This window comes from Dipodomys merriami, unplaced genomic scaffold, assembly GCF_024711535.1.
Source record: "Dipodomys merriami isolate MVZ:Mamm:240054 unplaced genomic scaffold, mDipMer1.0.p SCAF_21, whole genome shotgun sequence".
Lineage (NCBI taxonomy): Eukaryota > Metazoa > Chordata > Mammalia > Rodentia > Heteromyidae > Dipodomys > Dipodomys merriami.
In genome coordinates, this window is record NW_027203493.1 from 8,474,303 (window position 1) to 8,498,259 (window position 23,957).

Sequence of the window (23,957 nt, forward strand, 5' to 3'; positions counted from 1 at the left end):
ATGGGGAACCTGGGTAGTTTGGGGGAACACTATGGATAGAAAGTATCTAGAAGGCAAGGAAGTTCCAGGCTCCCGGAACTCAGGGTCCCCAGGATGCTGCCATTCGAGAAGAATTTGCCTCCAGGTTGTGAAAGGGTCCTGGGGAAGTTATTGTGTGGTTGAGGGCACTGGAGAGAGGGCATGGTACTTGTCTGCCTGGGGGGAGATGTGGGGCCAGAAGCCAGGGCTGGGAACACAACTTTTTCTAGGCTATGAATAGGCCTAGAGCAGCAGCAGCAGCTTGGGTTGCTGTTTAAGAAGCAACTGAGTTCCTAAGTCAGATTCTGGGCCTGGCCCTCAAGTCCCCATGCCACCATGGGAGTGGGCAAGGATTTTGTTTTACAGTTTGGTGGAAGTGAGCCAGCGTGATGTGCTATCTGTAAGCAGGCCAAGTTGGGCTGCAGTGAGAAGAGGCAGGTAGAGGTTCTGGCCTTGCCTTAGGTCTGTGCCTCATGTCCCCATTGCATGCACGTGCTGAGCACCTCCTGTGGGATCCCATGGTGTCAACCACACTGTCCTATGCTCACACCCCAAAGCTTTGGCCCTCTTGGCAGGGTTGTTGAGCTTCTGGCTCTGCCGGCCCAAGCAACAGGAACTTCATGGGAAAGGCCTCGTCCAGTGCACTCAAGGTCAGGCCAGGGCCATGGGATCCACTCCAGCTTGTGGCTGTAGGCCCAGATGCCAGCAGGGCAGTACTGTGGGGTTTTGGGTGCTGAAGCAATTGTTGAACCCTCTGTTGAGGGCCACACCTGGGTACTTCGTGTCCCTAACATCACAGATAAGGGAACAGGTACAGAAATGAGGTGACAGGCTAAGTGCAGGATTTGTTTTTTGTTTTTTGTTTTGTCGGTCGTGGGGCCTGAACTCTGGGCCTGGGTGCTGTCCCTCAGCTCTTCAGCTCAAGGCTAGCACTCTACCACGTGAGCCACAGCGCCACTTCTGGCTTTTTTCTTTTTGCTTATATGGTGCTGAGGAATCGAACCCAGGGCCTCATGCATGCAAGGCAGGCGCTCTACCACTGAGCCACCTTCCCAGCCCTGCTAAGTGCAGGATTTGAACTGAGATCTAACCCAAGATGTATGCCCTCAGTCCTTAACATTGGAACAAGATTTTGTTTGTTCATTTGGTCCAAGCAAGTACGAGACCCTGAGTTCAAATCCCACTACTGAAAAAAAAAAAAAAGACAAGGGCTACGGGCACAGTGCTTGCCTAGCGAGTACAAAGTCCCAAATTCAAACTCTTTAAAAAAAAATTGGTTTGACACCTGCTGGCCATAATCAACTAAGACCAAACACGAATGTCAGACCAGAGATTCTTGACATTGTCTCCAAGCAGGTGTTGTCACTGGGCCCTGGAACTAATGTCCTTTGTGAGGTGGCCTGGGAGTTGGCGGCGAGTTCTGTCCTGACCGGGGGAGGGGCGGGCAGAGGCTGGAGCAGGGACTTGTGGAGATGGTTCTCGCCATGCTGGGGGCTCTGTACCCCAGGGCTGGGCTCAGTCTCTTCCTCTTTTACCTCATCCTGGCAGCCGCACTCCTTCGTCCCCAGCCCCTGAGGTAAGACCGAGGTTCTGGAAGGCCATAGCCCTGCCGTCCCTGGAAGAGTATGGTGGCTCTATCCTTGGGCTGGGGGCTTGCCAGGTCCCCCCCTCTGGGCCATCCATCTCCTGTTCACAGGGAGGTTGCACTGGCCTTTGGGGCCACAGATGAGCACCCCAACTTCTCCCACAGGTCCCAGCGGTCTGTTCCAGAGGAATTTTCAGCCCCCCTTGAGCTCTCTCAGCCGTTTTCTAGCCTGGTGGATGGTAGGATTTCTCTTCCCTCTCTGGCCCCTGCTTCCATGGTGGGGACCGTGCCCAGGTGACCCCAGGCCCAGTCCTCTGCCCCCAGGAAGCCTCTTTAGGGCTGACCATATCAGTAGCTGCTCCTCTGCCCACCCTCTTCTCTCTTCATAGACTATGGGGTCCGACCCAAGCACCCGTGGCCACGGGGGCCTCGGCCCCTCCTCTCCCAGGCCAGGCAACGCAAGCGGGATGGGCCAGACATGGCTGAGTATTACTACGATGTGCACGTGTGACGGGCGCCCCCCATAAAACTATTCTGTGCAGCAGTGGCTCAGCTCTCGTAGCTTGCGTCGTGACAGGACCCTCTGGGAGGGGCCCAAGAAGACATGCAGCTGTGCTCCAGACAGGAAATGGCACTTTAATAGTTGTGGCCAGGTGGTAAGACCATGGTGGGAGGCCTTCTCTCCCTGCAGCTCCCTCCTTCCCCGGGACTGCTGAGCCTGCTGGGGCCCGCGTGCTGGGGTGGTGGAGGTGGGAGCTACCCAGAGGTGCCACCGAGGACAGCAGGGAGGGACAGGGACCTCATCGCCACCTGTTGCCATTTCCTTACTGGAACGTACTCGGGAGGCGGCTGGGCTCAGCCTGAGCTCAGAGCTCCTGGTATGGGGGTTGGGCAAGGGGGAAGGTGGGCACTTGCAGGTGGCATGGGCATCACAAGGCAAGGAGCCAAGAGCCAGAGCCCCTAGCAGGGAAGTAAGGCCCAGGATGGGGTGGAGCCTCTGCTCCCAGAATGCATTCCTTCACAGCCAGGCCCCCCTACCCCCAAGGCCTGCCCCCTCCCAAACCCCGGGCAGCCCGAGCTGTCCTCCATAGATGAATCTAATCCCATATATTACAATAAACTGCATCTGTCTCTCCCAGTGGCCCCCACCTCCCCATCCCTTCAGCAGCAGCTGTCTTGGCTCTGGCCTGGGGCCTGGGGCACACAGAGGGCGCGGCACTGCTACTCCAGGTAGATATCTTCTGTGGGGCACGTATATTCCACAAACTGCTTGTAGAACTGCTGGAACGCGCGTCTGGAAGACAGGAGACATGCACTGTTCACTAGGAGCCTCTGCCCAGCCAGGACAGGACTCAACCTGTGACGGGTTTTCAAGCAGAAGCTTCAGGGCCATGGGCTCTGGTTTCTGAGCCCAGTAGCTAGGGGTGGAATGCCAGGCACCAGGCTCCTCTCGACCTCCTGGCCTCCCTCCAGGCTCTGCACTGGGGCTAGAGGTGGGCTTCCAGCTAGGGAAGGACTGAGGGGTGATGCTTGAGAAAAGCTCTAGGGCTGTAGTCAGGGTGAGCTCCAGGGTAGGCCTGGGCAGAATGCACATACATACCCCACAGACTCTGCCAGGGCTTTGGTGGAGTCTTCAGACACAAAGACATGGCAGGCAAATCGGTGGTCGGCAGGGTGTTTGGTAATGAACCCAAAGTACCTGTTAAAAAGACAGGGGTCTGTGAGGCAGGGGCTTGGGCTCTGGACCCACTCATGATGGCGGACTGCTTTCCTACTTACTTGTTATTCTTTGGATGGTATCCACAGAAAGAGATGTTTTTTAGATGAAAAAAGTGGCTACATTTATTTGCCTACAGGATGGAGAAGAAAAGCCAGAAGGTCATCCAGCCTGCAGAGAAAGGGGCGGGCACACACACACACACACACACACACACACACACAGGGCAACTTTCTTGTGGGCACTGGGGCACACACACACACACACACACACGCGCACGCGCGCACGGCAACTTTCCTGTGGGCGCTGGGGCGCGCACACACACACGCGGCAACTTTCCTGTGGGCGCTGGGGCACGCACACACACACACACACACACACACACACACACACACACACACACACACACACACACACACACACACACACACACACACACACACACACACACACACACACACACACACACACACACACCAAGGCAACTTTCCTGTGGGTGCTGGGGCTCCAGGAAGGAAGAAAGGGTAAGGGGAGTCACCTTGGCCTCCTGAGCGTCCTCAGCCTTGACCCCTATCTTCACACCCCGCACACTGATCTCAAGGACACAGCTGGAGGGCGGGTTAAAGTGCACGGTGAGGCGGCGGGTGGTAGCAATCTGTCAAGGAGGGACAGGACCACATCAGGGCACTGTCTGTGCCTCTAATCAACCCTTCCTGTCTAACAGCCTGGGCCTGAGGCCTGTGTGATTTTTTTCTCCCTCAGACAATATAGAGTAACTTCGAGTGAGCCTCTCACAAGGAGTGAGACCCAGATACCTTTTGCATAGCAGCACAGAGGACATCATTGCCCTTGTGATAGGGAACCTGGACAGAGCCCAGGAACTTCACCCGGAACTGATCCACCCAGTCGCTGTTCTTGGCCAGGGCTGGAAAGAAAAACAGAGATTTAGTAGAGCCAGCAGCAAGGGCTCAGAACCAAGCCACAGAGGGAAGTGAGAGGTGAAGAACTGGGCCACCAGAGGGTGCCATGATGCCCTGATGCGTCAGTGTGTGTGTGTGTGTGTGTGTGTGTGTGTGTGTGGCCTGAGTGTATGTGTGGCCTGTGTGTGCGTGTGTGTGTGTGTGTGGCCTGAGTGTGTGTGTGTGTGTGTGGCCTGAGACCTGGGCACTGTCCCTAAACTTTTGTGCTCAAGGTTAACACTTTGCCACTTCAAACCACAAATCCATTTCAATAGTAGTTAATTGTAAATATGAGAGATATGAGTTATGTGGACTTTCCTGTCCTGGTTGGCTTTGAAAAGATCTCAGCCTCAGATCCTCAGATCTCAGCTTCCTGAGTAGCTAAGATTACAGAAGTGAGCCACTGGTACCCAGCTGCTGAGTATCATTTTTCTCAACTGAATCCCTTCTGCTTGTGCCACACCCTCCAGACTGCCAAGATCTGGAGCACAAGTTGATGTTGGCAGCAAGTCAGGCAGGCCTGGTACATCAGATGAAGGGCTAGGGTCACCACAGGTGGGGGCGGGGGAGGGGGAAGCACCTGCCATGTGTTCGGGCTCCTTGGTGACCTCGATGGCATAGTAGGCAGGAAAGACGCCACGGGCACCAGTGCGCATGTTGTAGGCCTCATACCAGTAGTCTTCAGCCTGCAGCTCCACTAGCAGAGGGTCATCCACTTCCAGTTCAAGTTCATCTTCGTGCCGGGGCACGAACCTGTCCCACAAGTAAGGATTTCATCACTCTGATCCATCCAGCTAGGCCTACTCTGGGGCTGAGAGGCCATGGTGGGTGGCATCATTAGTTCAATAAACATTGCAAGCTGGCTGGCATCTAGAGACCCATGCCATTAAGATATGCAACTGTAGCTTGGGAAACAAAGGCCAAGAACCAAGGCCCTGAAAAACTGAGAGGTCATAGGAAGCAAGCACCCCACCTAGAAGGGAATTGGGGTGCAGGTTCTGTGTGTGGGTAGCCTTCCTCAACACCTCAGTACTAGGCCCTGTGCTCTGCCACTGTCCCCCTGAGTCAGAGTAGACACCAATGGCAGGGACCAAGGCAAGGGAGTGGTGTGGCCCTCACCTGAAAATGGCCCGATGGGTTTGCTCCTGCTCTTCCCCGTTGATGACACAGGAGAACAGCCCGAAGGACTCTGCGCCTGCAGGTGAGGGACAGACTAGAGAAGGGGTTTCCCCACACACACGCACACTTGGGGGCAAGGTGTAGGGGTGGCTAAGCTTATGCTGCCCTGACTCTTGGGCAGATGGGATTGGGGGGGGGGGCAGGACCCCCTCCCAGGAATGCCCCATTTGGGCAGATCTCCCCGCCCCCAAACCGCTTTCCTGGCTCACTCACTGGAGGAGCGAGAGCGGCCGCTCATGAAGACGTTCAGGAACTTCTTAGAGAAGTGGACATCGGGCTCATCAGGTGTGGAGTCCTCTGAGAGGCAGGTGGGGGGCCGGGGCCGCGGGGCCTCCTCGTACTCCTCCCCGATGGCCGACTCATAGGGCGAGGAGGCCGAGGCACAGTTGTCATAGACAGTAGCCGAGTCGCTCTCATCACTGTAGTCACCGAAGCACGGCCGTAGGCTCACCAGCTCCAGCTGTGCGTGCTCGTCCACCACTAGTGTGTACTTGACTGAGTCGTAGGAGAGGGCGCTGGTATCTGAGCTCAGCGAAGCCCGTGGAGGCGGTGGCGGCTCCCCCAGGCTCCCTCGCCACCCTCCACCTGGTGGCTCCACCCGCTCTGGGGAGGACAGGCAGTCGAAGCCCTCGTCCTCCTCACTGATGGAGGGATGGGGCCGCCCTGCAGCCGAGGGGTAGGCGGCAGGGTCTGGATCAGAGCTGACCGACATTCGGCTCTCAGCTGGTGGCAAAAAGGAGGCGTTGGGCTCGGCAGGGTCTGGGGGCCTCTGCACCGGGGTCAGGTAGATCTCCTCGGTGGCCTCTAGCCTCACGTCTGCCTGGTAGTGGATTCGGTCTCGATGTGAGTGGCCCCGGCCACCAGGTGCTGCAGCAGGGGGGCCACCTGGAGGTGCCATCTGGGTGGCAGCAGTGCGGCGACAAGGGCTGTCGGTGGAGGTGCCTCGATCCTTGGTGGGGGCAGGGCTGCTCTGGGGTGGCAGCTCATCACTCAGGCAGATGTGTTCATGTGGGGGTGTCTGCTCCCCTGGAGGGAAGGTAAGTTAGAGCTGAGGGCAGGGCCCCACTGCAGATCCCTTTCCACTCCCAACTTGTGCACACACAAGCCAGAACAGCCTCCTCTGACACACAAGCCAGAACAGCCTCCTCTGGTCTGGCCTCAGCCCTAGAGAGGACAGGGTGATGGCAAATACTGGATCTGCTCTTGGCAGTGACCTGAGTGCAGACCAAGTGAGGTACAACTTGGGAAAGAGGGGTGTGTGTGTGTGTGTGTGTGTGTGTGTGTGTGTGTGTGGCACTGGTACTGGGACTCAAACTCAAGGCCTTGCACTCTTGCTTGGCTTTTTCACTCAAGGCTGGTGCTTTTCCACTTGAGCCCATACCTCCACCTCCAGGCAAAGTGTCTTGACTCACCTGTTTTCAGGGGAGAGGATGATCGAGACACCCGATCCTGCCAACTGTGCTTTTTGCCTAGAGAATTATTATTCAGCGTGTCCTGTGCAGAGAACAAAAGGCCCTTGTGAAGTGGTCAGCAGTGCCCGGCACAGAGAGGCCCTGGCCCTGCCCCCATTGGGCCACCCATAGGCCATCCCTAGGCTGTGTGCTGTATTTGGCCTGCCTCCTCCTGCCAAGGGCCTTACTCCCAACCCTCCCAGACAGGCAGGATGGTTAGCAAGTCACTGCTCTCCTTCCTAGGCCTGCTGGCTCTAGATGGCTCTCCCTTCCTTCTGGCTTGTGGAAGTTGGCCCACCCCCAGGGAGCTGTTCTTATCAGCCTGAGCCCAGTGGGGATGATCATGTGTGGAGGAGGTGGGAAAGGAGTTGTCTGGAGAGAGAGAGGCCCTAGCCTCACACAGAGGTTGTACATGTCAAAACCAGCCTGAGTGGAGGACAAGGTGAACCCCTGACCAGGAAGGAAGAAGGGTCTTTCCTAGCAGCTGGCCTGGGGGCCTGGGATAAATCATCCAAATGAGGACTCCATAACACTCCCCACACACACCCCGGTCACATGTGCCTGAGGAATGACACACGTAATCAGCAGCCCTCCCTCCTGGATCTCCAGGACTGCCTTGCCCACATTCACAGCGCCCTGGGGCCCTTCCACAGTGCCCACACACAAGCCTCCCCCCCAACCCCTTGCCGAACTTGAGCTTCCTCCCCTGGAAACACCCTCCAAAGCCCTCACATTCATGAGTTGGGCTGCCAGAGGATCCTGGGAAAGGGACCAACCCCCTCCCTGCTGCCCAGACACCACCAGCAGCTCCACCTCCCCAAGCGCCCAGCATCTCCCTACTCTCCTGACTGGGAAGACAAAGGGCCCCAGCTGCTCCCCCTCAATTCAATTTCCCTTGGCACCCAGCCACCCACCAGGGGCCCCAGGCCCCCAACTCAGCCAAGCAGCTCCCTCCTCCTCTTTTAGCCGTCTGGAATTCTCAGCTGCCTGGCTGCTGTCTATACGCTTCCATCCCAGCTCCTTACAAGTTTTCTTCTAACCTGTTTCTGCCCCTACCCTCACCAGGAGCCCTGTAATCTACCGGGAACCCCATCACTGCCCCAGGTGCCCAACTCGTTCCAACTTCTCGAAGCCTTGTTCTCCCACCCCCACCCCCTACCTCTCTCCTCATTCCAGGCCTTCCATTGGCCCTGGAGACCCCTTCACTCCCTCAAGTCTCCACGCAGTGGACTGGACTCGGCCTGCGAGGAGGGCCTCCCTTCCTGCCCCGCTGGGTGGAAGACTCGTTCCCGGCGCCGGGACCGCCAAGTCCTTCCTCCAGCTGCCCAGACCTGGAGGGCCGAGTTAGGCCCGGGGCGCGCCCCCTCCTCCTCCGAGGCCCGCCCCCGGGCGCCGCCCCCTCAGCTCCACCCCCGCCCCCTTCCCCCGCTTCCCGCGCCTCACCTGAGACCGGGGCACCTGCGGGAAAAGGTTGAGCGTGGTGGGCCGCTTGGGTCGGTATGTGTCACCGCTGCCCGTGCCCTGGCCTTGGCCCTGGCCGCGGGGCGCCGGCTCCTGACCTGATTCGGCCTGGGGCGGCCCCGCTCCCGACCGCCGTGACGCGCGCTCCTCATCTTCGTCCTCCTCGTCGTCCTCCGCGCCGGGAGTGTCCCCCGCTGCATCGATCAGGTCCATCTGCAGCATCTCCGCCTGCAACCGGCTCCCCGCGCCGCCGCCGCCCGCAGACAGCAGCCCGGTGCGCGGGGGCTGCGCGGCGGGGACGGAGGGGCGTCAGGGGGCGGAGCCACGCCGGGGAGGGGCAGGGCCGAGGCTGCGGCGCACCGCCCCCTGCCGGGCGAGTCCATTCCGCGGCCGTGGGGGAGGCGGGGGTAGGAACCAGGTACGGAAGAACTGCTCCCGTGCTCCCCCGCGAGGCAGCACTGGGACGCTCCGCCCCCCGCTCCCCGCCCCCTGCCGCCCACCCCGCAGTCGGTGCCTTTGACGGCCCGCACCTCTCGGCTCCCCCGCCGCCCCCCCCCCCGCCCCTTGACTCCTGGTACCCTCCCGTTTCCTTGGCAACGGCCGGTGACCTCACCCGGGTTGTAAGCCGAGCCCAGAGTGAAATCACTGCTGTTGCCATGGGGACGCAAGGGTCGCCAAGGAGGTTCGCGTCCCATCAGGGATGAGGGACCATTAGTATTTGAAGAGGCCTTTTGAGGAAAACTAGGAAAACCGAGTCTCACGCGGGAGGGGGAGACGGGGAGGGCTGCAGCGAGGACCCCAGGAGGCCACAGCAGCCGGGAGAGGGACGCCGAGGGGGAGGGGCAAGCGGCTGGCTCGGGCCCTGCCGCGTCCTGCCAGTTTGCCCCAGCCCGGGCCTAGCCCCTCCACCCTGCGGCCTTCCCTTGGCTACCTGTGCCTGGGTAGTCCCAGATCTGCACCAACGGCTTGGCACCTTGGACAGATCCCCTAAGCGTTCCTTCCTTCATTGCTTAACTGGCCCAATACTGATGCCCAGCCCGGCTTGTCAGGGAAGCAAGCACGGGCCGAAGTGTATGTGGAATCCTACTCCCTGCTCTTGCCTGCAATACCCCTCCTCCTTCCCCCTCCTTTGCCAGCTTCACTAAGGCCCTTGGCATACTACCTTAGGTAGCTACTGACTCAGGGCCCTGGCTGATTGCAGGGAACCCTCTTGAAGGCTTTGCTTGGGGAGAGGGTGGTGGCAGAGCCCAGAATAAAGAGCCTCTGCCTCTATCCCTTCCTAGAAGGTTAGAGTACAGGAACTAGAGCATTATCCTCACCCTTTAGTTTCCTCTTCCTTGACAGAGCCTCCAAACTTTTGGAATAGACAAGAGATCAAGCATCCCCTCCACAACTCACTCTAGGTGGGGAGATGCTCTGAGTTCTAAAACCTGGCCCTGTGCAGTACCTTCCATGTCCTAGCCACCTGGCCCTTCCCTCCTGATCTAAAGATGGTGGGAACCCCCACCCAGCCCAGGTACCCAGGTACTATAAATCTCAAGGCAACATTTAAATCTTTAGGGACCAGAGAATGCCATCTTCCCCATGCCAAAGCCAAGGCACCCAAAGCAACAACAACACTGGGCCAACCCCTCAGTGGAGCCAGAGGGGCCAGGAGGCCAGGTGGCGTGGGTGACATGGTGCAGTGGCAGCCGGCAGCCATGGGAACTCTTCCAAAATTGCCTTGGCTCCTTTCCTGCCCCAGAACACTGCGGATTCCACTGGACTCCACCCTGTGCTGCCTCAGCCCTCTGCCAGGCTGCTCCTGAAAGGGTTTCCCTTTACTCTGATTGCCCCTGTCCCACTTCTGAACAACTCCTGTCCTCTCTCCGCGTGGGCAATATAGTCCTGGCAAGGCAGATAAAAAAATAATTCTGACCGAGTAGCCAAGCACTATCCTGGACATTTCTTGTGTGTTACTTTACTTTCTTTGTACATATGAGGATGCCCTCACTCCTACCCCTACTCATTGTACCACCTCAATTAGCCACCCCACCCCCACACCAAATCCTTACCCGGAGAGACAATGTGTCTTTGCACTGCAGGCTGATGCCACACTCATCAGTGATCTCTGAGAGGTCTTCATCCTCAAACTCCTCCAGGCTGATGTCATGGGTGAGCCTGGTGGGAACAGGAAGCCAGAGTTACAACTGGGGCCTAGGAGATCAATTGTCATCTCCCAAGGGGTCAGTCCCCCCAAAGGGTAAGGGTGGGTCCACCTGCACCAATGAAGGGGAGGCAGCAGGCAGAGGAAGAATCTGGGCTGAGGTGGAAGCTCAAGATTTCTCCAGCTCCTCCCAGCTGGGAGTCATCCATGCTCTTGCCAACCAGAAGGCAGAGCTAAAAGGCTCAACTGCTAAGAGCCTTGGCTCTGCCAGAGAAATGGCTCTCAGGGCCAAGGCAGGTGCCAAAGACTGTTTACTGCAGAGAGTCAGAGGTGAGATGAGACTCTAAGAACTGCCTGAGAGCTAGGCATCATATCTGTAATTCTAGTTATTCAGGACGCTGAGATCTGAAAATCATGGTTTGAAGCCAGCCTGTGCAGGAAAGTCTGTGAGGCTGAGACTCCTATCGCCAATTAACCAGAAAGAAAACAAAAAACTGGAGCTATGGCTCAAGTGATAAAGCATTAGCCTTGTGCAAAAATCTCAGGGTCAGTGCCCAAGCCCTGAGTTCAAGCCCTAGAACCGACACCAAAACAAAACAAAAACGCCTAGAGTAGGGGGTTCCTGTACAGTCCACAGTACCAAGACCCAAAGGGCTTCAGGACAGGCACAAAAGCCTCTGGGGGTGACCCGTGTCCCCACCCAGGAAAAAACAAGCTTTTGTGTTCTGGGAACAAGCAAGGGGAATGAATCTAGGGTAGGTCCATTGCAGGAGGAACTATGCTGTATTCCCAGTTTGCCCCCCTGACTAGTCTTGTCTGGTGGAAGGACCCTGAGTGGTGGGGGCTGGAGGCCCAGGTGGAGGCTGGAAGCCCCAGGAGACAAAGCAGACAGAGCATCTGGACATCAGAACATCATAACACTAACTGGCACCCTTGGGGCTCCAGGCCAGCCTGTGTGCCCACCTTGGAGTGCAGGGCTGGCCCAGCACTGTGGTGCCACCTGCTCCCCCTACTCTTGCATTCTGCGTAGTCTGGGGTCAATGGGACATTGGGGAGAACGCCTGAGCAAAGCTGTCCCCAAAGATGACCTGAGAGAGTAGGCACTCAGGGGGAAACCCCCTCGCCCAAGGTCATTCAGGAGGCATGGGGGCCCAGCCCCACCCCCAGGGGAATGTAGTAGCACCAAGCCCCTGCCTCTCCTCTCTCAAGCAGAGGGACCCTGAGCTCAATGAGGCCCCCCCTCCCCATGCTCAGCCCCCAGCCAGCTTCCAGTCCCCCTACCAGTGCTCCCACTGATCTTCCAACCAGCTGTCATTGTCTGGGCTCGAATCCATCTTCAGTACCAGCTGCATGGAGAGCCCTGCCCAGCTGGGGGGCTGAGGGGTCCCAGGGCTGCCCTCTCATGCCCAGAGGGGTCGGGGGGCCAGCGCTTAAGGCAGGGCTGAGGCCTCCAGCCTTCACAGCTTGGGCCTGCCTTCCTGCATCCTGCCCGCTGCTGCAGAAGCCCGGGGAGCTCATTAAAAATAGATGGGCCAGAGAGAAGGCAGCAGCTGCCGACCCGAGCCCAGGCCTAGCTCCTCCTGGCCCAGCCCTCAGCGGCAGCAGCTTCCTCCCTCGGCCCCCGTTGCTCTGCGACGACAACGTCTCCACCTCCCCCCCCCCCCCCGCTGGGATCAGGTTACAGCAATCAATGCCACCGGCTCCACCTGCCCTTCCACTGCCCCTGTTGGAGCTGGGGTGAGCCCCCTCCAGCCCAGGCTTGTAAGCAGATGGCAAAAATCTGGGATGCCCCCCCCCAAGCCAGCCCCTGATCTGCTTTAAAGGGCCAGCGCCACCCTGCCAGGTAGAAGAAGATGGAAGGGCTTCTGATTTGGACCGCATCAGTGCAGCCACAGGTTTAGCCCCACACCTCACGGGTGAGAGGACTGGGAAGGTAAGATGAGGGTATCAAGGCAGCTCCCAGCTGGTGTGTGTGTGTGTGTGTGTGTGTGTGTGTGTGTGTGTGTGTGTGTGTGTGTGTGTGTGTGTGTCTATTTGGTGGTGGTGCATATAGACAGCTCCCAGCTGGGGTGTGTGTGTGTGTGTGTGTGTGTGTGTGACTATGGTGGTGCATATAGACAGGTGGGCTGGGGTGGGAGAGAGCCCAGAAACCAGAGCAGCCCAGCCAGCTAGGATAATGTTTCAGCCCCGGGCCCAGAACCAGTGGCCACACTAGTAATTGCTGCCTGGAAGGTCACTGGCAAGGCCAATGGCTCAGGAGGTGTGGTGGTCCTCAGCCAGTATGAAGGAGTCAGGAGTCAATCCCAGAAGGGGTCTGTGGCTGGCTCCCCTGCTCTGCTGGTGAGCCCTGTGCATACCTACAGCCCAGCCTTCACCCAACTCCTGCCTCTGCCCTCCCAGACATCCCCATGGGTCTGCCTGACTCAGTCTCCACAAACCAGCATATGCCTGCTTCTGTGCTTGGCATTCAAAGCCCCAGATCCATGTGTAATCACCTGTTTGCTGCTCTACATCCTCAAGGGTGGTCCCTGTTCCTCCCCAGTCCCTCATCCAAGGCTTGAATGCAGCACACGGCAGGCCCTCAAATGGTGCTTGCCAAAGGAATGCTCAGGAGCCCATTCCCCTGGCCCTCTTGTGTAGTTGGGGTCTCTTCTTTGCCTGGGTGCCAGAAAGTATGGGGTGGGACCCAATGAGACTAGGTCTCCATCACAAACAGACCACTCCAGTCCCTACTACTCCAAAGGAAAATGGGGTTCGCACCCCCTACCCTGTACCTAGAAGGTGATCAATATATGTCCTCTCCCTCCCTCCAAACTCCTGCCAAGACTGGATGGTTCTGGAGGGCATCCTGCACACACTAGGTGCTTAACATATGCTTGTCAGATGTTTGTTAAAGGACAGCCTCAGCCTCTGAAACGCTAGAAGGAAGGGTCTCAGTGCAGCTCTCCCTGTATCGGCCTCCTCCTTGCATGACAGAATAGGGAGGGGCAGGGCCAATGGAATCATCCTTTGCCCAAGAGGGAAAGGGGCAGGGAGGCAGACAGCCTGTGCTTGATGCCTGACTCCCAGGGTCCTGGAGAAGTGCTCTGTCTGCCCCCTACCCAAGGAACAGCCCCAACCTGGGATCCAATAATCTCATGTCAGGCCTGGAAGCAAATCCTGACCAAACCGTGCCTGCTTGGCCTCAAACCTGCTGCTGTGGGGCTGGAAAGGTGGCTCAGTGGTAGAGTGCTTGCCTTGCATGCATGAGGCCCTGGGTTCGATTCCTCAGCACCACATAAGCAAAAAGCTGGAAGTGGCGCTGTGGCTCAAGTGGTAGAGCGCTAGCCTTGAGCTGAAGAGCTGAGGGACAGTGCCCAGGCACAGAGTTCAGGCCCCACGACCGGACCCCCCCCAAAAAAAACCCAAAGAAACCTGCTGCTGTGCATCTCCTTACCACCTTGGAGGAGGGGGTTAGGCCAGCCATTTCACAGATGAGGAGCACTAAAGGCTTGGGAGCTTCAGCCTCCCTTGGCCACCTATAGGATGAGATGGGTATTTCCTGCCTGCCACCTCAGGATGCTGAGGGGATGAACAGAACAGAGTATCTGGGTTACAAAGGCTGGATGAAGAAGTCCTTTGGCGAGTCACCCCTTGCTCAAGGCCCTGCACTTTTCTTCTCTAGGCACCCAGTCAGAGCCTGTAAACCTTTCCTGGAAGGAAGGACCTTGATGCCTCTGGGTTCACAGGCTCCTGTGAGGAAGGAAGATGGGGGCAGGAAGAAATGGGGAAAAGAGGAAAAGGAGGACAGAAAGGAGTCAGGTCCCTTCCTGACCTTGCCTAATGCATCATCTTAGAAACCTGAGCCTTGAGCCAAATCCCTGGAGGTCACCCAGCAGAGTCACAGCCCAGGCCGGTTAGCTGCATCTCCCCAATCCCCTTTCTTCTCTCTCCTTTGCCAGTCGATCAGAACTCCTTGCCCATTCTGGTGGACACCCACCAAATTAACATTTGCTGGCTCCTGTGTCATGGAGTTCGGTCTCTAGGGACCTCCTTGACCTTTGACCACTTTTGACCCTCCTGGCCCCTCTTCCTGGATGAACCTTCCTTCCTCCCACTCTGGGACCCAGACTCTGTACTCACAGTGCCCCACACTACCCAGCCCAACCTGGGCCAGGCTCTCCTCCATGGCCAATCCTGCCTTCCTTTCTTTCTCTTCCTTCCTTCCTTCCTTCCTTCCTTCCTTCCTTCCTTCCTTCCTTCCTTCCTTTCTTCCTTCCTTTCTTTCTTTCTTTCTTTCTTTCTTTCTTTCTTTCTTTCTTTCTTTCTTTCTTTCTTTCTTTCTTTCTTTCTTTCTTTCTTTCTTTCTTTTCCATCATGGGGCTTGAACTCTTCACCTGGGCACTGTCTCTGAGCTCATCAGCTCAAGGCAAACACTCTACCACATGAACCACAGCTCCACTTCCAGTTTTCTGGTGGTTAACTGGAGATAAGAGTCTCATGGACTTTCCTGCCTGGGATGGCTTTGAACAGCAATCCTCAGATCTCAGTCTCCTGAGTAGCTAGGATTACAAGTGTGAGCCACCAGTGCCCAGCTGGCTGGGCCCTTTCTAATTGGCCATTTCAAGGCAGGAGCAGGCTGAGTGTGGAGGACACGTGAGGTAAGGGCCAGGTGAAGGGCAACACTTTTGCTGAACAAGGCCAGAGGGAGCCAGGTCAAGAAGTTGCTCTGGAGCCCTGAGTGCTGGCTGTGCTGTATGAAGTGAAGAAGCCAGCTGAGGGACAGCCATAGTGCCAGAGGCCACCTAAGGTCCAGGTCCAGGCGACTCGTCTGTCTGTGTCTCTGAAGCCCTGAGTCCTGAGCAGGACTGGGTCACAAGGAGTCCCTAGGACACCTGCCCTGCTTCGCCAGCCTCCTGCCCCTCAAAGGCTTGGCAGCAACTCCGACCTCACAGTCCAGGCCAATCCACCTGAATGGTCGTGGCTCACTTGGTTCCCTTGGTGGTGGCTCTGGGGTGGCTGGAACTTTCCTTTGAGTTATGTGACTGGTGGGGGTCTCCCCTGAGTGGCCCACACAAGTGGGATCATTTCTTTCTCCATCAGCATGTCTGGTGCCTAATAGGTGCTTAATAAACATTGAATGAATGAACCGCAAGTATCCTGGGCCTTTCTAGATTTCTCCTTTGCAAATCTCTTACAGCAGTCCTCACTTGGATTCAACTCTTGTATCCTTCCCCATAGGGTAGGTGTGTGGGGTTGGCTGTCTGGGCCTCTGGGAAGATGGTCCTGCCTGCAGTTGGGGTGGGGGTGGGGTCTGGGTGAGTCTAGGCTCACCCTTAGAACCCTCACATCCCCACTGCTGGCTCTGGGTGCACACTGGGGTCAGGCTTGGTTTGTCCTGGGGTCTGGAATCATCTACCAGACCAAGGGCACACTGGCATCCTCTCCAGTAGAAACTGAATCCAGCTCAAGACATGAATCCCAAATGACAGCTCTTCCCTCCGGGGTGGAAAGTGCTCGTTCCAAACACTGTTGTGCACGCAGAACTCTGGGAAGCAATGATTCTACTTTGGGGAGACTCCATTGAGGGAATGTGGGGGGAGGGCTGCGGAGCTTCTCGGGGGAGGGACGTGAGACACCTTGTGGCATGCCGAGGTAAGGTCCGCGTATGAATGTAGACAATGGCAACTGGTACAATGGGCAAAACGGCACAACACATGAGTTGTGGCTTCCCCGGGGTGAATGGCATGCGGGGAGCAACACACACGGGCACACGTAGTTGAGGACACAAAGTTGTGTGATGTGGCAGACTAGGGAGACCTCGTTTTCTTTGCTCTTCAGGACAGACTTTGGGTGCTGGTCCCCACCAAGTGCAAACTGGGCTCCCCGTCCCAGGCTGAGGCTGCTGCCCTCCCCCGCAGCTGCAAGTTTATGCTCACTCAGTATGTGCACAAAGCCTCAGAGCCTTGTACGTGCAGGCAGGAAACGCATGCCCATCATAGGCAGGAGTCGGCTGCCTAAGGCCTGTGCTCCCCTGTGAATCTCCACGGACAGAACAGGGCAAGCACCTGGTAGGAATTCCTACGGACTTCTTTCTTTTTTTGTGCTGGTATTTAGGGCTTGCACTCAAGGCCTGGGCATTGTCCTTGAGCTTTTTCCATTCAAGGCTAACATTTTACCATTTGAGCCACAGCTCCACTTCCATCTTTTTGGTGGTTAGTTGTTGATAAGAGTCTCACAGAGTCTCCTGCCCAGGCTGGCTTTGAACTATGATCCTGAGATCTCAGCCTTCTGAGTAGCTAGGGTAACAGGTATGAGCCAGCTGCAGCTGGCTTCCTACAAAATTCTACATAAATACCAACAGGGGTCAGGGAACAAAGATATTGCTTTGGAATAAGCGACCTCCATCTTGGGTAGTGATGAGGTGGTCATTCAATTTGTGGGAACCTGTGGGCCTCAGGCTAGAATTGGCTTATATTTCCAGGTATGCACAGATTTCAGAGAGCTAGAGGTAAAACCTGTCACCTCTTGTGCCCTGCACCTGAGGATTGACAGGAGCTAGACTACTGGCCATCTCTCTAGAGGCTGACATTCTTCCAGGCCTTGGCTATAGCCTGGTCCCCCCCTCCCTCTACTGAGTGTCAGACCACAAACTAACTACTTGCATAAATCCTGTAACTGGGTCCCAAAGATCATCAATCTGAATTCTGCAAGTTTCATGGGTTTTTTGATCACTCTGTTCACTGTCTCATCTTCCACGTGACACCCCACCTTCAGGGAGCCCCAACAATACCCTGGACTATCACTGTTGCTTCTCTTCCACCTGTCAGACTGGGCCCCTCCCCTAAATCATTCTCACTTCCTGTTCCCAGCTGCTCTCCTGCCTCCCCATCTCCTCGCTGCCCAGCAGCCACAGCACTGTTCCCCACCTGCTCCCTTACCAGCCTTGTGTGACAAGGCCAGTGTCCAAACACAGCCTACAAGTTCCTTTGTGGCCTTGTCCTCCATGCCCTACCGGTCAGGGGGTCACCTCTCCTGTCCTGCTCCAGCTCTTTTCTTCTTTTTTTTTGTGATGGTCTTGAACTTAGGACCTAGGCATTGTCCTTGAGCTTTTGTATATTTGTTTATTTAAACTGGAGATAAGAGTACCACAGACTTTCATGCCCAAGCTGGCTGCAAACAGTGATCCTCAGTTCTTAGTCTCCTGAGTAGCTAAGATTACAGGTGTGAGCCACTGGTGCCTAGCTTTGGGGTCCTTCTTACATGCTATGGCCCATTCCTTTGGAGAGCTTTTCTGGCTTTTCATGTTTGCCCTGAGTGGACAGGCCCTTCTCACCTAGCCTGTCTATCTGCTCCTTTACACCATCACCTGTGGGAGAGTCATGCCACCTCATGGCTCTGCATGTTCCCCTAGCAAGCCTGACAAAGTGCAAATATTGGTGAGCAAAGAGCAACCAAGCATGTCAAACCTGACACAGATAAACAAGAAGGTCCTGCATCAAGCTGGACACAGTATCATGATGTCTTCATCTCTCACCCCTGAGAGACTGTGACAGAGTGGACACAAACCATCCAGGGAGTCTGGGGTCTGGGCTCCATCCCAGCTTTACCATTAACGTGCTGTGTGTTCCTGGTGAAACCATTGGCCCTTTCTAGTTTGGGGCAGAAGGTTGGTTGGTTACAGCGCTAAGGCTAGAATTCAGGGCCTGCCTCATACACGCTAGGCAAGGGCTCTGTCAGCAGTGAGTTACACCCAGGCCCCAATGAGCTGATTTCTAAGGTCTCTGCCATCCATAACTTCCTTCCACATACCCACGCCAGGCATCTCACTTAACTCCCATGAACAGCCTTGGTCCTTCCTACTGGTCCTCTCACCCAGTGTGACTACCACCTGTCCCCACCTTGATCCCACCTGCCCCAGTGCTACTGTATCATTATGTATGCTTCTAAATTTCCCTTTTTAGAGTTTCCTTCACAACCAACATGTTTTGCTTTTTTTGTTGTGTTCGTGTGTGTGTGTGTGTGTGTGCATGTGTGTGTTTGCTAGTACTAGGGCTTAAACTCAGAGCCAGGGCACTGTCCTTAAGCTATTTTCCACTAAGGCTGGTGCTCTACCAGGTAAGCCACATCTTCATTTCCAGCTTAAAAATTATTTACTTTATTGTTATTATAAAGGTGGTATACAGAGGGATTACAATTACAAGAGTCAGGTAATGAGTACTTTTTTTTTCATACAGTGTCCTTCCTTCCCTCACTCTCTCCTGGTCCCTCTCGCTTTAATTTTTAAATTTCATTTTATCATTTTGCAAGTTACACAAGTAACCTATACACATGTTCACTATAAAAATAAGAAGTCGGCCTGGTGCTGGTGGCTTATGCCTGTAATCTTAGCTACTCGGGAGAATGAGATTTGAAGACTGAGGCTCAAAGCCAGCCAGGGAAGGAAAGTCTGTGAGACTCATCTCCAATTAACCACCAGAAAACCAGAAGTGGAGCTGTGGCTCACCTTGAACTGAAGAGCTGAGGGACAGTACTCAAGCCCAGAGTTCAAGTCCCACGACTGACCAAAAAAAAAAAAAAGTCCAGTAATACAGAAGTATGTCAAATAAGAGCTGGAAGTTCCTCACTCCAAACCCAGCTATGACCACTAGTCACCACATGGCAGTTTTCTATAATCAGAAAAAACCAATCTGCACATAGCTATTCAAACCAACTACCAACAGATGCTCTGGTTGCTCCCTCACCCCACCCACGGGAGCTCTTCCAACAGTCCAGGGCTTTGCCTTTGAGGGGCACTCTGAAATTGGACTGCTTGAGTTCAAATCGTTGCTCTGCTACTTGCCCTAACATCTCAAGGCCTCAGTTTCTTCCTCTGAAAAGCATGGATGATAAGGTATGATAAGATTCTGTTCTCTGATCTCATGTTTCTTTCTTCCTGTCCCCCTCTCCCCCCTCCCACCTTGGCTGTAGGGCTTGGGCGCTAAGCTTTTTCAAACTCAAGGCTAATGCTCTACCACCTAAGCACAGCTCCACTTCCAGTGTTCTGATGGTTAATTGGAGATAAGAGTCTCACAGACTTCTCTTGCTTGGGCTGGCTTTGAACTGCAATCCTCAGATCTCAGCCTCCTGAGTAGCTAGGATTACAGGCATGAGCCACTGGCACCTGGCTTCCTTAAATGATACTCTAGGCTGAGCAAAACTTATGCTTTGGACCCCTGTATCTTCTAGGAACTGAAAGTGGTACTGCAGGCTGGGGAGTATGTGAGTGTGCATGCGTGCACTTGTGTGCACGCATGCACACACACACACTCACTGAAGCACTCACACATGTGTCATCTGAGTCTTAGGAACACCCTGAGCAGGGATTCAGAAACTAAAGCTAGTATATTGAAGAATAAAAAGACTACGCAGAGAGGTTAAGCGCTTGGTCTTGGGGCACACAGCTGAAAATGATGGGCAGGGATTCAAATCCAGGCCAGTCAGATCCACACCCCTACAAAAGAACCACAAGACCGTACAAGCAACCAGGGATATATGGAGCTGGGCCAGGGGCTGTGAGAGGTGGAAGAAGAGAAAGGGCAGCAGGGGGCTGCTGCAGCAGACCAAAGACACTGGCCCTTATTATTCCCACAGCCAGGCCTGGCCTTGGCGCCCTGGAGGTTGGCCCACGCCTTAGCCTTTTGGTCTAATCCCTGTCTCACCCTGCCTGGAACAGAGCTGACCACGCAGTCTCTGTGTGGTGCCCCATCTCAGTTCCTCTCAGTAAACCTGCATGATAAATGCCTGGTAGGGGGCAGCTGGGAGGTGAGTGGGTATAGGGACTGCCCCGGGCCTGAAGTAGGCCTGGAGGGAGAGAGGACTGAGCAAACATAGACCAGGTTCCAGTCCAGACCCAGCTGAACTTTCTCCAGGCCCTCAGGCAAACTGCTGCCTTTTCCCAGTCTCCTTTGATTCATCTCTACAATGGGCTGACCTCTGTACACCCTAGGAAGGTGCATAGTCCTGAGAAGGTTGAGTGAACACTAGAAGCTGTCCAGACATCATCTAGCCGAGAGCTGTTAGTGACTTGATAGGCACCATCTCCTCAATATTAATGAGCCCACTTGACAGATGGGACTGGCAAGGACAAAAAAACTGGGTCACACATGAAGGCGCTAGGATTTGGACCCAAGCCTTTACCATGATATTCTTCCCCTACACCAAGGCCTCTGGTAAGGCATGTACACCTTGGGTAGTCAAAGACTGTGGAGAAGCCCCGCAGTGGTTCCTTGCACCCCCTCCCTTGGGGTCACAGGCTGGTCCAGGTCTCAGGGGGAGGTTTCTGGGTCTGGTAATGCCATCAGAGACCCTCAGAGGTCCCTGCCCACCTGAGGGCCTGGGAGCCAGAGACCCCCTAGATCACAGGAGGAGCTGGCGCCAGAACCCAGCTGGGGCTGGGCCGGGGCTGGGGCCCCAGGGGAGGGGAAGGCGCCAACTCCAGACTTGGGGAAACAATGGGTACATCTCTGCTTTCTTCTCCTGGGCTCTGTCTGGGGTCAATGACACACCTCTTCGTCCTCATCTATGGGTGGGGGCAGAATTATGGGAGGACAGTCATCTCCCCCCACCCCCATCACCTGTTTCTAAAGTCCACCTGGCTTAAGACCCGATGGGAGATGGGGTTGGAAGGGGCATTCAGATCAGGGTCTTCAGTAGTTACCCAGCAGGGCCCCTCCCCCAACATCCTTAGCTTCTACCTGGCAGACCTCCTGCCTCCTGGTCTAGGCTGAGCAGTCTGTACCTGCCTGAGACACACCTGACCAGGTGGGCACAGCCCAAATCCACGGAGGATCTAGGCCATGAGGGCCTAGCAGCTATGCCTGGGTCTCGGGGTGTTTCTGGGACCCCGGACCACCCCAGCCAGCCCCCACCTCTAATGGACCACCTTCAGCCCGGGGTGGGGGGCGTGGGCGGAGGGACTGGACGGGCTGGCCGGTCTTCCTGCCGGTCCTGGGACCTCCACACGGACCCCAGACCCAGCCGAAGCGCCGGAGCGGGGGCGGTGGGGAGGCGGCCTCCGAGCCCCCGGGTGGTTGCGGACCCCGCAGGACGTGGCGTGGCGGAAGGAGCTGCGCCCCGACTCTGCGGCAGCTGCGGGGTCCGGGGCAGAGGCCGGGGCGGCGGGAAGGCCTGACGGTCCTGGGGAGAGCCCCCATGCTCGAGCTGCGGGCTGGGTGTCGGGACCCCAGGTCCGGGTCGGGGAGGGGCCGCGCAGGTAGAGGCGCGAGCCGGCGGGCGGGGCGCGCGCGGCCGGGGAGTCTCACCTGAAATTGGGAGGCGACGCGATGTGCAGCCCCAGGAACGGGGAGGCGGCGGACGGGGACGCGGCCCCCCCGCCCAGGCCGCCGCTCTCTCGCTCCGCCATTCTCGGGCGCAGCCCTGGCCATCCGGGCGGAGCGCGGCGCGGGAGGCGGCGGCGGCGGCGGCGGCGGCGGCGGCGGCGGCGGCGCGGGAGGCGGGGGCGCGGCGAGGAGGCCGCCGCCGCCGCGGGGCCGGGGCTGGGGCCGGGGCAGGCGCGGCTGCGGTGCGCACGCGGCTCGCGAGCCCGACGAGTGCGCCCCGCGCGCGCCCCCGGGCCGGCCGGGGTCTCGTGGCCCCGCCCCGATTGCGTCTGGCCCCGCCCCCCGGAGCTCTCCGAGGTGCTGAAGCCCCCTCCCCCGCCCTAAACCCAACCCAGACTCTGCCCCCGCCCCGCAAAGACCCCCGCTGGTGGGCTTGGCCTCAGGGGTCGCTTAGCGTCCAACGTCAGGTAACTCTGGGGACCCCGCCCTCCCCCCACGGGAGAGACAAAGAAGGTGGGTGGGAAAGGAGGGTGGGGAGGAGAGGTGAGAGCAGACAGGTGAAGGGGACAGGCAGTGGCCCCGTGCCAGTGACCTCACAGCGCCAAGGCTCGGCTCCCCAGCTGCGAAATGGGGGCAACCATGAGCCCAAGGTGGTGGTGGGGACGGAATTTAATAGAAACACACAACGTGATCTAGAGCTGGGTACCACCAGCTTCCGGATCCCCGCCTGCCTCGTTCCCGTTCCCTTTGAGGGCTGCTATCCCAAACCCAGTGCTCTCTCAAGACGGGTCCCCCTTTACCCCCAGCCAGCTACTCATGGCTGAGCCCTGCCCTTGGATTCCCAACCCTTGGCGCCTCCTTCCCCAGTGTTGTCCCTCAAACGCATGTTCTGCGGGGCGGGCACCCCTCATACCCAGACACACCCCAGGGTGGCTTCTTGCATTTTAAGACCTGTGACCTTGCCTCCCGTCCTCTGGGTGACATCCTGGGATTTGTTTGGTTGCTTCTGTTCCCTCCATCCCTGCTGCTGTCATTTCTTCCTGGTCTCTCCTTTAAGGCCCTCTGCCCCTGGTCAGGTTCTCACCAGCCAAACCTCACTGCTTCCCTGGCCTCCTGAATCACATAGCTCCTACCTTCCATAGGACAAGGCAGGACAGGGAGACAAAGCAAAGGAGTCCAGCTTGCAAATCTCAACTGCCAGCTGGCCACACTGGCCTTTTCCCTCCATGTGGTAAACCACAGGGACCTGCCCTGGAATAAGAAATCCCCTGCTCCAGCCCCAAGAACATTCCAGAACCTAAGGTGGTGGCAAACTCTTTTCTCCCTGCCATTGGGGCCCAAAGGGGTGATGTATCACTTTACTTTCTATTTTGGCTCAAGCGGCTCACACTAGGCCCTCCCAGGAACCATCTGCTACTGTGGTGCCTGCCTTTTCCTCCCAAGAAAGCAGTCGTGCCTAATTAACATGGCTAATGAGAATGGCTGCTTGTGTCAGCTCAGAAGCACTCAGGAGTCAGGTGTACATTTCTGTGTAAGACAGCTCCTTCTTCCAGAACCTTATTCTCCCAGGTTCAACCAAAACCACACAAAATGCCTTAAGAAGCAGGGGGGGGGGGTCGTGCACCAGCTCAGATCTTGGTGGGAAGGAGGTCAGCACACACTTCATAGCAGATCCAAGGAGGAGCTGGGTCAAGCCCCTCCTCTTCCTCTCTCTGTGCAGGGCTGATTGGGGATTTTTGAATGGCTTTGGCTTTGCCTGGTCCCTTTCCCTGCAGGACAGCCATGCACATGGAACTCTGGCCAGATGGCCTAAGACAAAGCCAGCACCCAGGCCTCAGGTGTGGCTGTGGCAGATTTCCACCTGCCCCTTACCGCACTGCTGCATGCAGTGGCTACATAGGGTGAAGGGTGGGTTGAAGGCCCAGCCACAGAGCAGAGCTCAGAAACCTGGTCCAGCCCAGTGTGTTCTGCACTGTTCTCCCAACTGACCCCAGCTCTGGACCTGCCACTGGGAGCTGGCCTTAAGTCTGTCTCCAAGGAGGAAGAGGCTTCCAGCCCCAGCAGAAGCAAGGTGGTCTGGCCAGAAACATCCCTCAGCCCCTGGTCCCCAGATCCTCATGAGACTGACAACACAGCTTAAC

The 23,957-nt window shown here is 56.7% G+C and overlaps 2 protein-coding genes across 4 annotated transcripts; one reads left to right on the forward strand and one right to left on the reverse strand.

Annotated features, from left to right (window-relative positions):
• Positions 1–1,356: 1,356 nt before the first annotated feature.
• On the forward strand, positions 1,357–2,144 carry Frey1 (Frey regulator of sperm-oocyte fusion 1). The gene is made up of 3 exons (XM_070032512.1): positions 1,357–1,594; positions 1,769–1,842; positions 1,993–2,144. The coding sequence occupies exons 1-3, from the start codon at positions 1,491–1,493 to the stop codon at positions 2,112–2,114; spliced, it is 300 nt and encodes a 99-aa protein (XP_069888613.1). The 5' UTR covers positions 1,357–1,490; the 3' UTR covers positions 2,115–2,144.
• A 75-nt stretch (positions 2,145–2,219) lies between these two features.
• On the reverse strand, positions 2,220–22,055 carry Mapk8ip1 (mitogen-activated protein kinase 8 interacting protein 1). Of its 3 annotated transcripts, none has more exons than XM_070032507.1 (12): positions 21,799–22,055; positions 10,425–10,530; positions 8,353–8,655; positions 6,871–6,952; positions 5,672–6,484; positions 5,399–5,474; positions 4,860–5,032; positions 4,136–4,245; positions 3,859–3,975; positions 3,383–3,453; positions 3,204–3,302; positions 2,220–2,897 (listed from the first exon to the last, which is right to left on the reverse strand). In XM_070032507.1, exons 1-12 carry the CDS (start codon positions 21,897–21,899, stop codon positions 2,825–2,827), a joined length of 2,124 nt encoding a protein of 707 aa, XP_069888608.1. In that variant the 5' UTR covers positions 21,900–22,055; the 3' UTR covers positions 2,220–2,824. The 3 variants fall into 3 exon arrangements, with proteins under 3 accessions (XP_069888608.1, XP_069888610.1, XP_069888611.1); XM_070032509.1 differs by lacking the exon at positions 21,799–22,055 and adding an exon at positions 11,798–12,324; XM_070032510.1 differs by lacking the exons at positions 10,425–10,530; positions 21,799–22,055 and having other exon boundaries at positions 8,469–8,653.
• Between the last annotated feature and the right edge of the window lie 1,902 nt (positions 22,056–23,957).

Coding starts and splice junctions, on each gene's coding strand:
- Frey1 (XM_070032512.1), top strand. CDS start 1,491: ATGGTTCTCGCCATGCTGGGGGCTCTGTACCCCAGGGCTGGGCTCAGT. Junction 1,595..1,768: donor CTTCGTCCCCAGCCCCTGAG/GTAAGACCGAGG, acceptor CTTCTCCCACAG/GTCCCAGCGGTCTGTTCCAG. Junction 1,843..1,992: donor GTTTTCTAGCCTGGTGGATG/GTAGGATTTCTC, acceptor CTCTCTTCATAG/ACTATGGGGTCCGACCCAAG.
- Mapk8ip1 (XM_070032507.1), bottom strand. CDS start 21,899: ATGGCGGAGCGAGAGAGCGGCGGCCTGGGCGGGGGGGCCGCGTCCCCG. Junction 6,485..6,870: donor ATCCTCTCCCCTGAAAACAG/GTGAGTCAAGAC, acceptor CCTTCCCTCCAG/GGGAGCAGACACCCCCACAT. Junction 4,246..4,859: donor GGAGCCCGAACACATGGCAG/GTGCTTCCCCCT, acceptor TTTTCTTTCCAG/CCCTGGCCAAGAACAGCGAC.